General features: G+C 37.8%; 1 protein-coding gene across 1 annotated transcript in view; it reads right to left on the reverse strand.

The window, feature by feature from the left end:
• Positions 1-405: 405 nt before the first annotated feature.
• Positions 406-14,738, reverse strand: part of LOC126284820 (lysosome membrane protein 2-like) — a 202,698-nt gene continuing 188,365 nt past the window's right edge. The window contains exon 10 of the mRNA XM_049984030.1: positions 406-1,444. Coding sequence (XP_049839987.1) covers positions 1,259-1,444 — 186 coding nt within the window. The 3' untranslated portion in view covers positions 406-1,258. The remainder of the gene's footprint in view (positions 1,445-14,738) is intronic.

A 14,738-nucleotide genomic window follows, 5' to 3' on the forward strand; every position in this document is an offset into this window, starting at 1 on the left:
AATTTCATATTTTGGCTGCGAACTATTCTTTCTTGATTATTTCTTCTTGATTCACTTGCTTACAAAACAAAATTCTTTTTAGAATTTTTTGTTCTATTTTCAACTCACTATCACAGGTGCACACTTGCTAAAACAAGTGAGCACAATGTTTGAATGCTCTTCTAGAATCATAGCCATTGCACCAGAGGAATTGACAGTTTTTAGTGCCATAGTGAATTCTGTAATATCATTAGAGGCCATATTTTTAAAACTAATGTCTGTCTGTGGTTTATGTAATCTTTGCCAAACTAAATCTAATGTCTCTGCATTTGGTTTGTGATTACTAACTGCACAATAAAAATGTGAATGTACTGTAAAATGTGTCAGGATCTGCTATTGAAAGAGATCAAATGAAATTCACAAAAGTTAATGTGTTTGGGCTATTTTATTCTTCAGTCAACAACAAGATGCGCAGCCAAAGTGATACAGTAGATTTATCACAAAGAGAAATGGTTGTCTTAGGGAATATTTCTCATTCTCCCTAAAAGAATTATCTGACATGTAAACATCTCAGTTTGTATGTAAAAAGCTTATTTTATCATGTATTAAGTGCTTAAAATTTGTAAAACTTATATCTATTGTACAAGAACAGGCTGTAAAAAGGCACCTATATGTTTCAAGCTTGGTTTAAACACAGTATTGTCGTTATAAGTCTGCCATCAGCTTTTGGCATCTTATATGGGAAGAGAAACGTAACAAGAAACGTGAGACATACACAAACAACAGTGGAAGTCTTTGTACAAATCACAGCAATAACACAACAAAGATACATTTAACAATAACAAGACACAACAAATGATTTGTATAATACAAAAACAAAATATAGTTTGTACATTTCAAAAATATATATTACATCACAAAAATGTATTGAGCAATTATCTGAACTTGAATCTGAATGACATGTATGTTATGACTACAAAATAACTGCCTATAAGTTACTTACAGAATGAGAAAAATATTTTCAAAAAATGCAATGTCATGAAAAATACTGAAATAAAGCAAACAACAGTTCATGAATAGTTTGAGACATAGTGTCATAAGAATCAAGATGCAGAGTACAAGTTTGTAGCTCACAATCCATACTCTGCAAGCATATTCAGAATGACTGCTAATATATACCTGTATCATAATTTGAACTTTACATAAACCAGTTTTTTGCCATTATATTAACAGTCCTCTTTGCTTAAAAATAATGAGTTTCACATACTGACATAATAAATTATGCACTGCTGGTCGGCACCAGTATTTGACTACTCCTACACAACCTCAGTTGTCGCCATAACAGGTACAAGAAGACGAGACTTAAAGTGGGCAGCCCATACAGCAGAATAAGTTGAAGCACACGAGCACTATACGTCACATGTACAAACAAACTTTGGAAGTCACTGGGTAAATCATCTAGGCCCTGTGAACAACAGTGATGATTATTATGTAACATCTGCTTGACAGTTAATTGTAGTATGAAGAAAGTGAAATATTAACTGTAGATTCATTCATGTGAATGTATAATAAATATAAAATGAATGAAAATTTAATTATTACTGTAATAAGGGACATTCTATGACAGTAAGCAATGTATATAATAAAAGTGTGTGTGTGTGTGTGTGTGTGTGTGTGTGAGTGTGTGTGTGTGTGTGTGTGTGTGTGTGTGTGTGTGTGTGTGTGTGAACAGCTACATTGTAATCTCTAGCACCTGCTTTTTGCTGCATACAGCTGTATTGTACCCACTGGAACTGCACAAACATCACTATCATAACATCACATCCTGTCTGAACAAAATGCAGCAGTATGACAAACCCCATTCTTCAGTACCCACAATCCTGCTCCATTTGAAATTACTTAATTCTGATACTGCACATTTGATATTTATGACACACATTAAATCTTACTTTCACATTCCCCCCTTTTTCTGATGGTTCTTAATTTATTTAATGCCTTGGCATAATGCCGCTCCTAAAACAAAGAATGCTGCTGGGCCTACATGCATGTCATTTCCTAGCAACACAATTTAGTAAGGTACCATTAAGCTCCATTGTCAAAAAGAATAAATTGTAACTGCCCTAACAAATTTTTCAATAGAAGGACAAATTTATTTTTAACAAAAGCTCACTGTTATGATTTCTACTAAACAGTAAGTCTTTCTGTGAACTCTTCTCATTTGATGACCAACAAAAAATTATTCCAACATGTCCTTTATTTCTGACTCTGACTCTGCAGCTACTAGAAGAGGCAAGGCTATTAATAGAAGAGGCCATACCTGCACAGTTTGAAACAGCTGTAATTCCACCAACCTCTCCCTCTGAAATCAGTAAAATAATAAACTCACTGAAAAGTAAAAGCTCTTACGGAATTGATGGCATTTCCAGCAAAGTACTTAAAGCTTGTTCCCCACAGATAAGTAGAATTCTCAGCCACGTATGTAATAGCTCTTTGGAGCAGGGTGTTTTCCCTGATAGACTGAAATATGCCATTGTAAAACCATTGCATAAAAAGGGGGATATGTCGGATGTCAACAACTACCGCCCAATCTCTCTTCTGACAGCTCTATCAAAAATTTTTGAGAAAGTAATGTATTCAAGAGTAGCCTCCCATATTTGTAAAAATAAAGTACTAACAAAATGTCAGTTTGGTTTTCAGAAAGGCTTTTCAACAGAAAATGCTATATATGCTTTCACTGATCAAATATTAAATGCTCTGAATAACCGGACATCACCCATTGGTATTTTTTGTGATCTCTCAAAGGCCTTTGATTGTGTAAATCATGGAATTCTTTTAGATAAGCTAAATCATTATGGTTTGAGTGGGGCAGTGCACAAATGGTTTAATTCATACTTAACTGGAAGAATGCAGAAAGTTGAAATAAGTGGTTCGTGTAATGTTAAAACAACTGATTCCTCAAACTGGGGTGCTATCAAGCACGGGGTCCCACAGGGTTCGGTCATAGGTCCTTTACTGTTCTTGATATACATTAATGACTTACCATTCCACATTGATGAAGATGCAAAGTTAGTTCTTTTTGCTGATGATACAAGTATAGTAATAACATCCAAAAACCAAGAACTAAGTGATGTAATTGTAAATGATGTTTTTCACAAAATAATTAAGTGGTTCTCAGCAAACGGACTCTCTTTAAATTTTGATAAAACACAGTATATACAGTTCCGTACAGTAAATGGCGCAACTCCAGTAATAAATATAGAATTTGAACAGAAGTCTGTAGCTAAGGTAGAATTTTCAAAATTTTTAGGTGTGTCCATTGATGAGAGGTTAAACTGGAAGCAACACATTGATGGTCTGCTGAAACGTCTGAGTTCAGCTACGTATGCTATTAGGGTTATTGCAAATTTTGGTGATAAGAATCTCAGTAAATTAGCTTACTATGCCTACTTTCATTCACTGCTTTCGTATGGCATCATATTCTGGGGTAATTCATCGTTGAGTAGAAAAGTATTCATTGCACAAAAACGTGTAATCAGAATAATTGCTGGAGCCCACCCACGGTCATCCTGCAGACATCTATTTAAGGATCTAGGGATCCTCACAGTATATATATTCCCTTATGAAATTTGTTGATAATAATCCAACCCAATTCAAAAGTAATAGCAGTGTGCATACCTATAACACCAGGAGAAAGGATGATCTTCACTATGCAGGGTTAAATCTGACTTTGGCACAGAAAGGGGTAAATTATGCTGCCACAAAAGTCTTTGGGCACCTACCAAACAGCATCAAAAGCCTGACAGATAGCCAACTAACATTTAAAAATAAATTAAAAGAATTTCTAGATGACAACTCCTTCTACTCATTGGCTGAATTTTTAGATATAAAGTAAGTATATATATATAAAAAAAAAAAAAAAAAAAAAAAAAAAACTTAATCATTAGTGTCATGCAATATTTTGTGTAATGTAATTTCTTGTACAGACATCTTTCATTAACCTGACACGTTCCACATCATTACGAAGTGTCGTATTCATGATCTATGGAACAAGTATTAATCTAATCTAATCTAATCTAATCTGCCAGTGGTTATGACTGGAAAGTTACTCTGCATTGAGTAGGACAATTTGCCCACATGATTATGCAAATAAATACAATTTTACAACATCTGGCTCTAATCTTATTACTTGCTGTGATAGTTATTGAATAACATCATTCTTGGATCACCAATGCAACATATTTATTTACTTTACAGTACAAGATATGTTTCAGACTCTGCACTCATTTCCAGCCTTCTAGCATGCAGTGGTGAGAATGTAAATCATACCACTTCAGTTAATGAGGTGAGGAAGATAAATTTAACATAATTGTATCTACATTTTTTCAGCCATCCCATGGGCAAAAAAGCAATGTAATATTATTTGTGAAATTTTTGAGATCTCGTTTAAACTGGAAACCATCAGGGTGCTGTACTCATCAGTTACTTCATCTTGTATTATTTTTCATTGTGAACATTACCAGTGGAAAAATTGAAAAATTTGCTGCCAGAAGAGTAACAAACTTTTTGATGCCCCTGGTTTCACTTCTTTAGTTGTTGCTAAGGGAATGAGATCAATACTGTGGGTGATGATAAAAACAGAAGACTGTGCTGGAACAGCATGCAAGGACTACAAGTGTATATAATCCTGGAAAGAATTTAAATATGGCTGTATCTAGTGCAGCAAACAAAATGAGTCCACTCAGTTATTTGTGTCACATACTTTGGCACATTTAAATGTTCATTAGACAATTTCTTCATTAACGGTCAAATACAGAAATTGTATATGCTACAGATACCACATATTAGTTAATCATTTGGCTCAAGTGACAAGTCAAGCATTAGAATACAATCTCCTACACAGAGATATGTCAAAGCTACTGTTTGCTATTGAAGTTTAATTTATTCACAGACTGTACTCTGTAAATCACATCAGGAAGGAGATCCTACACGGATGTGGAAGAAGTCAAGTTATACATTAACAGGCATAAGCAGCCACTGCAGATAACTTCTGTGCACTATACTAACAACTAGTTACAATTTATGTCAATATCCCCACATTCACATGGAAGGAGGAACATCAAGGTTGAATAGTTACTTCCCCTAACTGCAACTTGTTGTCCCTCACTTCCATCCCCTCTTCATCCCATTAATACGCCTATATTTCTGACAGCTATGGATATGTATGACATGTACAGTGTGGTTCCACAGCTCTACCATGTACAGAGGTAAGAGCATATCACTAATACATAATCTGGTGTTTTCTTGATGATGATGATAATGATGATGATTTGTGGCTGATGGCACTTAACAGTAAGGTCATAGTGCTCAAGTTTTCTTGATAGAAGGATCCATTTTTATATGCATATATATCTAGCATAAACTAAGCTAATAGTTCCTGGATGGATGTTGATCAGTTGCATTAGGTCACAGCAAATTGTTGAAGAGGATTTGAGAACTTTTTTGTAGAAAGTAAGTCTACAGTACGCAGTGGTATAAAATTTGAAACTACAGCAGTTATTTCAACACCTGCAAGAATAGCAGCAGTTGACCTGTCCCAAGTTAGCCCCACCCACCTCATTGCAGCCCACACTTGTGCCATCTCAATATCTGATTGAAACAATGAGGACTGGAGTTCATACATAGTATGTCTGGGCCATTAACTTGAGGCAGGAAATATCACTTACTCTGGAATATCACTAACTGGCCATCAAACAGCAACAGTAGTGGGGATTGGGCAGAGGGGGTCGGGCGTGAAGGTGATTGGTTAAGTACATGTGTGTATTTTATTTCTTACATATATCAGGTGCATTTTCTCAAGTGTTTCAGCAGATATCTGGAATTTTGTTTTTGCAGTCTGTAGCTGAACTCAGTCCAAATGAATAGTGCTCAACACACCTTTCATGAGACAACTGGTACTGATGGAAAGTATCAGTTTCTTTCCTGTTACAAACAAAATGCTTATTGAAGCAGAATTTTATGTGCCCATTTGATAGAGCAGTTCCAGATTAGTCTAGTGTGATATTTGTTTTATTGATGTGTATTAACAAAGACTCTAAAACTCAAAGAATAACCAGCACTCCAGCAGTGACAGCAATGTCCTGGCCAGCACTGATGGCTACCACCAAGCATGTAGCACTGCTCAGTTGGTGCTGGGGTACTGTTTATTCTTAGTGTTTTACTCTCTCTCTTAATATATATCAATAAGATAAGTACTGGACTAGACTAATTTGGGACTGCTCTATTGAATGAACACATACAATTTTGATTAAAAATAATTTTGTTTGCAGTGGGAAACAAACTGATGCTTTCTGTTGATACTGGGTGTCCCACGAAAGCTGGTATGAGCTGTAACTGTTTGGGCTGAGTCCAGCTACATAATGAAGAAGCAAAATTGCAAGTATCTGCCAAATCATGTGGGAAAATGAGCTTCCATGAATTGATCCTTCAAAGCATGATATGAGAGCACTGCTTGACTTACTTTTCAACACCTTATTTGAAAGAATTCTGAAGTGTTACAGTAAATGAACAAGTTTGAAACATCTTAATACATGTAGTTTGTTTCATCCAAGTGACAGTGTTCTAAATGATATTGATAAATTAAAGCATTAATTGAAACATTCATATTTTCAGCCCTTTTATCTCCATTCAACCCAAATCAATCAAAATATTATAAACATAATTTGCATTCTTTACAGACGAATGGAAAAACTAGTAGAAGCTGACCTTGGGGAAGATCAATTTGGATTCCGTAGAAATTTGGAACACGTGAGGCAATACTGACCCTACGACTAATCTTAGAAGCTAGATTAAGAAAGGGCAAACCTACGTTTCTAGCATTTGTAGACTTAGAGAAAGCTTTTGACAATGTTGATTGGAATACTCTCTTTCAAATTCTGAAGGTAGCAGGGGTAAAATACAGGGAGTGAAAGGCTATTTACAATTTGTACAGAAACCAGATAGCAGTCACAAGAGGCTAGGGACATGAAAGGGAAGCAGTGGTTGGGAAGGGAGTGAGACAGGGTTGTAGTCTCTCCCCGATGTTATTCAATCTGTATATTGAGCAAGCAGTGAAGGAAACAAAAGAAAAATTCGGAGTAGGTATTAAAATACATGGAGAAGAAATCAAAATGTTGAGGTTCGCCGATGACATTGTAATTCTGTCAGAGACGGCAAAGGACTTGGAAGAGCAGTTGAACGGAATGGATAGTGTCTTGAAAGGAGGATATAAGATGAACACCAACAAAAGCAAAACGAGGATAATGGAATGTAGTCGAATTAAGTCGGGTGATGCTGAGGGAATTAGATTAGGAAATGAGACACTTAAAGTAGTACAGGAGTTTTGCTATTTGGGAGCAAAATAACTGATGATGGTCGAAGTAGAGAGGATATAAAATCTAGACTGGCAATGCCAAGGAAAGCATTTCTGAAGAAGAGAAATTTGCTAACATCGAGTATAGATTTAAGTGTCAGGAAGTCATTTCTGAAAGTATTTGTATGGAGTGTAGCCATATATGGAAGTGAAACATGGACGATAAATAGTTTGGACAAGAAGAGAATAGAAGCTTTCGAAATGTGGTGCTACAGAAGAATGCTGAAGATTAGATGGATAGATCACATAACTAATGAGGAAGTATTGAACAGGATTGGGGAGAAGAGAAGTTTGTGGCACAACTTGACCAGAAGAAGGGATTGGTTGGTAGGACATGTTCTGAGGCATCAAGGGATCACCAATTTAGTATTGGAGGGCAGCGTGGAGGGTAAAAATCGTAGAGGGAGACCAAGAGATGACTACACTAAGCAGATTCAGAAGGATGTAGGTTGCAGTAGGTACTGGGAGATGAAGTAGCTTGCACAAGATAGAGTAGCATGGAGAGCTGCATCAAACCAGTCTAAGGACTGAAGACCACAACAACAACAACATAAAACCAACAACTTGTGATGGGTCCAAAATACTATTTTGATACACTGAATCATACCAAAAATTGTCCTTCAGTGATACTGGGAATTGTAGAAAGATGCATTTGATTTGTTAGATATTTTGTAATTATGATACATGGCTTATTTAATGCCATATGAATGATGTCATAAGCCATCATATTAATCCACCATAGACGAATGTGGCCAGTTATGGACAGTTCTAGAGACTGTTCAGTTTGTTAGGACAGTCAGTAGCACACTGATTCTGATGATTTAATTCTATTAAATCATATGATATTAACACTAACTACACCTGACGGAAGTGGACTACTAAAGGTTGGGCAAAATAAAAGTGACACAAGAAATATTTGTAAGACTGACCTGGACCTGATCCCTTTTAATGAACAGGTGAATTAATGATCACAGAATATTTCATTGTGCATGACTTAATGCAACCAGAAGAACTTTTGCGTGCTGAGTTCTGCTTGTGATTTCTGATTGAAGTGACACCATGACTTTTTGACAGCCAGTCTTTTGTTTTGTCAGATGATTCTTGATTCAGCCCGTCAGGGTACATAAAGTCACAAAACAAGTGCCACCATGTATAATAAAATCCAATCTGTAATTTGAAGAGCATTTGCATAATCTCAGGATTAATGTTTGGTATGCAATTCTGGTGTTCGCATCATAGCAGAGTTCTTTCACTGAGCTGGTAATGCTAACTGGTATCCCCAGATGCTATTTAATCCAAATGTAGATCAACTCACAGATTATGAACAACTCTATGGATATTTTCAACAGGGCGTAGCAACAGTCCAACCTGCCTTGACAACACTGTCATGAGTGCATGAGGTGTTCAATGAGGATGAGACATTCAGCAGAGACAGCGCTATCTCCTGGCTGCCTTGACTGCCTGATCTCTCTCCTTGTGATTTTTACCAGTGGGGCAGACTGAAAGGTCAGGTGTACTCAAATAATCCTCACATACTGGTAGAGCAACAGCAGAACACTGAAAATGTTTTTGTTGCCGTCCCTCAGGCGAAGCTCCTAGAGTATCTTACCATTTGATAAATTTAACACAATGTTGCATGAATGTCAGTGGTGGCCATTTCCAGATTCATCTGTGAAGTTCATTAACAAAGTTCATTTCTACATCTACCTCATTGTAAATATTTTGCAGGTCACTATTACTTGGGCCAACAGCCTTGCTGCAGTGGTAACGCTGGTTTCCAACAGAACACTGAAGTTAAGCACTGTTGGGCTGGGCTAGCACTTGGACAGGTGACCATCCAGTCTGCAAAACACTGTTGGCAAGTGGGGGTGCACTCAGCCCTTGTAAGGCAAACTGCGGAGTTACTTTATTGAGAAGTAGTGGCTCCGGTCTTGGAAACTGACATATGGCCGGGGGAGAGGTTTGCTGACCTCATGCTCCTCCATATCCACATCCGGTGATGTCTATGGGCTGAGGATGACATGGTAACTGGTCGCTACCAATGGGCCTTCATGGCCTGTTTGGATAGAGTTTAGTTTTATTATTACTTGGCTCATTCTGTATGTGTTTATTGGTGCTGATTGATAATGAACAGGTTCCGTTTTCTGGCCTGACTGACAACCATGTCATCCTCTGTCAGTGATTAGCACAGCGCTCTCCTGGTTACAAATGGGTTTCTCAAACTTGGAACTACTACTAATTGGTCAAGTAACTCCTCAGTTGGTCTTATAAAGCTCAGTGCATCATGTTCCAATCTTCTCACCAAGGAAAACCCTATCAGTATCAGGAATTGAACCAAGCCCTCCAGAGGGCAGTCAGTTGTGCTGACCACTCAGCTTGGGGTATAAAAAATCCACAAAAATTGTGGATATGACAATCTACTGGGGCTTGATGTTATAAAAACAACCTACTGGGGCTTTATGTTATTAAAAAAACAACAAAGTAAAGGTAGAGCTCAAGATTACTGAACAATCTGTACTGTCATACTTACCATGGGCTACCAAACTTTATGGCATCAGTCATTATTGAAAATTAACTTACGTGGTGGGTAACTGTGACAAACTGTATAAAGATATCCTCATCTGAGACAGGCTGATTCAAGACATCTCCATTTAGAAAATCCAAGCTGACACCCTCAAGTCATCAATCTCAGTGGAGAGCAATGCCAGTCACTCGACAAGCTTTCAAAATGGCAAAGTGAGCCTGGATGTTGACTCTGTTGCCTGCAGACTATGCCTTTACAGCATCAGTCCCTCACATCCTCACCAGATATCACAGGCCACCCCAAACCCACAAGAATCACCAGGAGTTTCCTTCCTGCCCTACCCTGCATGTTTCTACCACCATGACCACAAAGCTTTCCTCCAATACTGGGCATCTTTCCAACTGAACTTATCATTCGTTGTAAATGGTTATGTCTGGCTACTTGGAGACCATTTGCAGCCATTTATTGACTTCATTTTCCCAAACACCAATGGAATTTTTGTGGGTGACAATGCATCATGTCGCCGGACCAAAATTGTTCATGACTGGTTTGAAGAACATTCTGGAGAATTCAAGTGAATGATTTGCTCAACATGAATACAACCATACATTTATGGGACATAATCAAGAGGTCAGTTCATACCCAAAATCATGCGCCAGTTACACTTTCACAATGATGTACCACTATAGAGGCAGCATGGCTCAATATTTCTGCAGAAGAGCTCCAGTGGCTTGTTGAGTCCATGCTACACCAAGGCGCTGCACTACACTGAGCAAAACAAGGTACAACACCATATTAGGATATATCCTATGACTTTCGTCACATCAGTGTAGTCTCCAACACCACAGAAAGATCTCTGCAAAGTTGGAAATCTTTTTGAATGTACTTCAGAGTATGAACATACTTTTTACATGTAAATCTACTTCTATACTCTGAAAGTCACCTTATTGTGTATGGCAGTGGGTACCTTGACATTGTTCCAGTTGTATGTGGTTCATGGAAAGACCAATTGCTGGTAAGACTCCATGTGACATCAAATCTTTTTGATTTTATCTTCACAGACTTTTTGTGAGGTATATGTAGGAGAACGCAACATATTGGTTGACTCTCCTAGGAATGTGCACTCTTGGAATTTTAACAGTAGACCCTATCATGAGGGCAAATGCCTGTCCTGCTGTGTGTGCCATTGGAGTTGATTGAGCATCTTCAAGGTATTTTTATGCTGACTCAATGAGCCTGTAATGAAATGTGCTGCTCTTCTTGGGATCTTCTCTATTTCCTCTATCACTCCTATCTGATGCATATCTCAGAATGATGAGGAGTATTCAAGTTTGCTTGAATGAATGTTTTGTACACTACTTCCTTTCTTGATGGGTTACATTCCCTAATGATTCTACCAATGATTCCCAGTTTGGTATCTACTTTACCCTAAATTAATTTTTGTATGGCTGCTCCACTTCATATCATGCTGTGTGCATACTCCTAGATATTTCATGGAATTACTGCTTCCAATGTTTGTTCTGCAGTCTTGTAATCATACAGTAAAGGGGCTTTCTGTCTATGTATTCCCAATACATTACATTTGTTTATGTTGAGACTGAAGTGCAACTCACTGCAATGAGTGTCAATCCTTTGCAGGTTTTCCTGCATTTCACAACAATTTTATAGCATTTCAAGTTCTCTGTGTACACTATCATCACCCATTAAAAGCCTCATGGAACTTCTGATGTTATCTACTAAATCACTTACATATATTATGAAAAGTAATGGACTTATAACATGGCCTTGGGGGCATGCTCAGAGTTACTTTTTTTTGTATTCTCATATTTTCTTCATTAGGTAGCAGTAAAGGCTGTCAAATGCCTTCTGGAAATCAGTGAACAAAGCATTACTGCTTTCTGGATGTGTAGATGAAGAGAGCGGGCTGGGTTTCACATCACTATCATTTCTGGAACCAACAATGATTCCTACACAGGAGATTTTCAGTCTCCAGAAATTTCATAATGAATGAGTGAAACATGTTTGAAAATTGTGCAACAAACTAATGTCAAGATATAGGCCTACAATTTTGTGCATCTATCGGACAACCCTTCTTGAAAATGGAAATGGTCAGTGCTTTTCCACAGTCATTAGGAATGCTTCACTCCTCTCTTGGTTACTTATATTGATGTATTTCATTCTGTTATTCACACAGTTATTTAAAGGAGGTAATACACTTTTTCTGCTCTGAGATGTTGTTTGATCTAAGCATCTCGCCTAATCCTATTCACCTTTGTTCTTGCAACTTATGTGTCTCAGAATGGGTTTGGCTTGCAGCTATCTCATTGGGCATTAGATAGACCAGAGTGCCAAATTACTTATGTATGAAAAACTAACTAATCACAGATAGAGAAGGATGTCCTCTCTAGAATTTTCAGCTTTCAAAAACTCCATGAATATGAGTCTGGCACTTCATTTAAATTAGTTACTGATCATAAAACTTTTCTCACAATCTTTGCCCTTGACTAAGGCATTTCACTGTGCACTGGAATCTCTTTCTCAGTAATTATCAATATAAAATTTCATCTCAATCCACAGCACACCATGCCAATGCAGCCAATCTATTGTGGTTCCTAGTGGGACCAGATGAAGCCTTTGACTCTTCTTCACAATCCATTGTCATACTGAGTGCAAATCACCAACAGTCCCCACAGGAAACTGACTGAAAGTTTAGTAATTAATGGAAGCAATGACTGAAGATAAATTTCTACAAAAAAATCTGGTATGCAGGATTCCAGTGAAAATAACTGGACACCAAAAGCCTGCTCCCCTTCTGCTGTCATTTTTGTGTATGTCAAAGAGTTCTCCTCCTCTCTGCAGTGACTGAACATAACCACACAGGCAGTTCATAGGCCCTCCAATTGGTAGTCTTAATGCTACTCCAGTGGGGTCATTTGGGAATTATCAGAAACAAATATGGACAATTGCTGGTATGTGTAATGGCACAATATGAACAGGTACACTGTCAGGATGATCACACATTGCAAGACTCACTTTTCATCATAGTCAACATCCCATCAACAGTTTCAGTTCTAGTCATCAACACAGGACCCTGGAGAATGCGTGTAAGTGGATTTTACAGGGCCATTCCAGTATAGTATATGGATGGTATCAACAAATGCAACGTCACACTAACCAAATGCTGTCTGAATATTCTTCACTGCAGGTATTGGTTCTTACAGGGTGAGTCACTAACTATTGCCACCTAGAAAAACTCTGAAAGTGTGATAGTAGCTGAAAAGTTTGTGGGACAAATGTTGCAAGGGAGAGTGAGGGTCATAGTATTTTACTGTTACTAGGTGGGGTCGCTTCAGAGATATGGAAGTCAATTTTGTTTTTCTAGATGGGATGCTATAGTTTGGTACTTATTCTCTGATAGTGGCTATCAAAATGAATCCAGTGATGTGTAACAGTGAGGCCTTTGGAGGTCAACATAGGTCACAAAGGTGGCATGGTCATCCATCACAGAAGGTGTTTGACATGATGACCCTTGTTATCAGTGCAGTGCTGAAATATTCTTATCATGGATTTAGTGGTAATCCTTATCACTTTGGCACTTATTGAAGCACATGCTCTGACAATTCTCTTTCATATATTGTGCAAATAGTAAATATTCGCCGAATACTGTGTAGCCATCTAATGTGCCATTGACATGTAAACACCGTTTGACGGTTTTGCAATACAACACTAATAGGAAAGGTAAGACTAGGTTTGTTCACCAGACTTGATGCCTCTGGATTTTTTCTTGTGGTGATTCATAAAAGACATTGCTTATAAAGATGTTCCAACTACACCTGAAGATAAAGGCTTTAAAGACATAGACTATAAAGACAAAACAGGTTCAAAAAAGGTCCACAACTTGTGGGAAGCCTATTGTGCAACAGTGCTAACAAACTGCTTAAGTATCTATCATATGACACCCAAGGAGGTGAAGAGTCCAGCCAAGTCACTCCATGGGTGCCAACCATGCCCAACCATAGACAGTGCTTGGCTTACTCCAGCAAAATAACCAGCAACTATCACTGACTGCCCAGCATTATTTCCAACCTAAAAATCCAGTTCTTGTTTGCTGCTCTGGCTGCCATACCCGCTGGGTAACTTGCACCATTATTGAGCTCCAAGATGCAGTTTTGGCCACTGTGGATACTGAGGTAGGAAACATCCAAAATCACATGAACCAAAAGCCATTGCCACTGCCAGCAACAGGAAGGGACATAAGTTCTGCAGCACTGTTACAAGCAGCAATAATATTACAACTAGCTATGACAACCACCTGTGAAACAAACTACAGGAGAGTGATATAATCAGTTGCTGAGTGGAACTAAGGCACTTCACATCAGACAGTCCTACTCAGCAGACAGTACTGTAGTTTATACAAATTACCTCTGAGAGATTGACATTGATGTATAAACTGTATTGGTACAGAAAGGGATTTTGAGTTACTTGGACCTCAAATGTTTAGTTATTTTCACTGGGTCTTCTTTACTACCAAAAGCTCAAGTTTGATTTGACCAAGCCAAACATGAGTTAAGGGAACAGTGCTGAGAATTTCTTTGCCATGCTTTAGAGCCCCAGCATTTAGGCGTTACTTCACTACATTGACCTATTCTGTTTTGCGACATACTGAAATGAGTGTTTCCTTGACTAATACAGACTAGTTGCAAATAATACAGTCATTGGTATTGAATAGTTCATTTATAGTTTTTGATATGTGAGGTATCATGTATTTAATATTTGGATGTGATTCTGTCTATCTGTTTCAGTTTTATCACAATTCAGTGTCATGTA

This window comes from Schistocerca gregaria, chromosome 8 (genome assembly GCF_023897955.1).
Source record: "Schistocerca gregaria isolate iqSchGreg1 chromosome 8, iqSchGreg1.2, whole genome shotgun sequence".
NCBI lineage: Eukaryota > Metazoa > Arthropoda > Insecta > Orthoptera > Acrididae > Schistocerca > Schistocerca gregaria.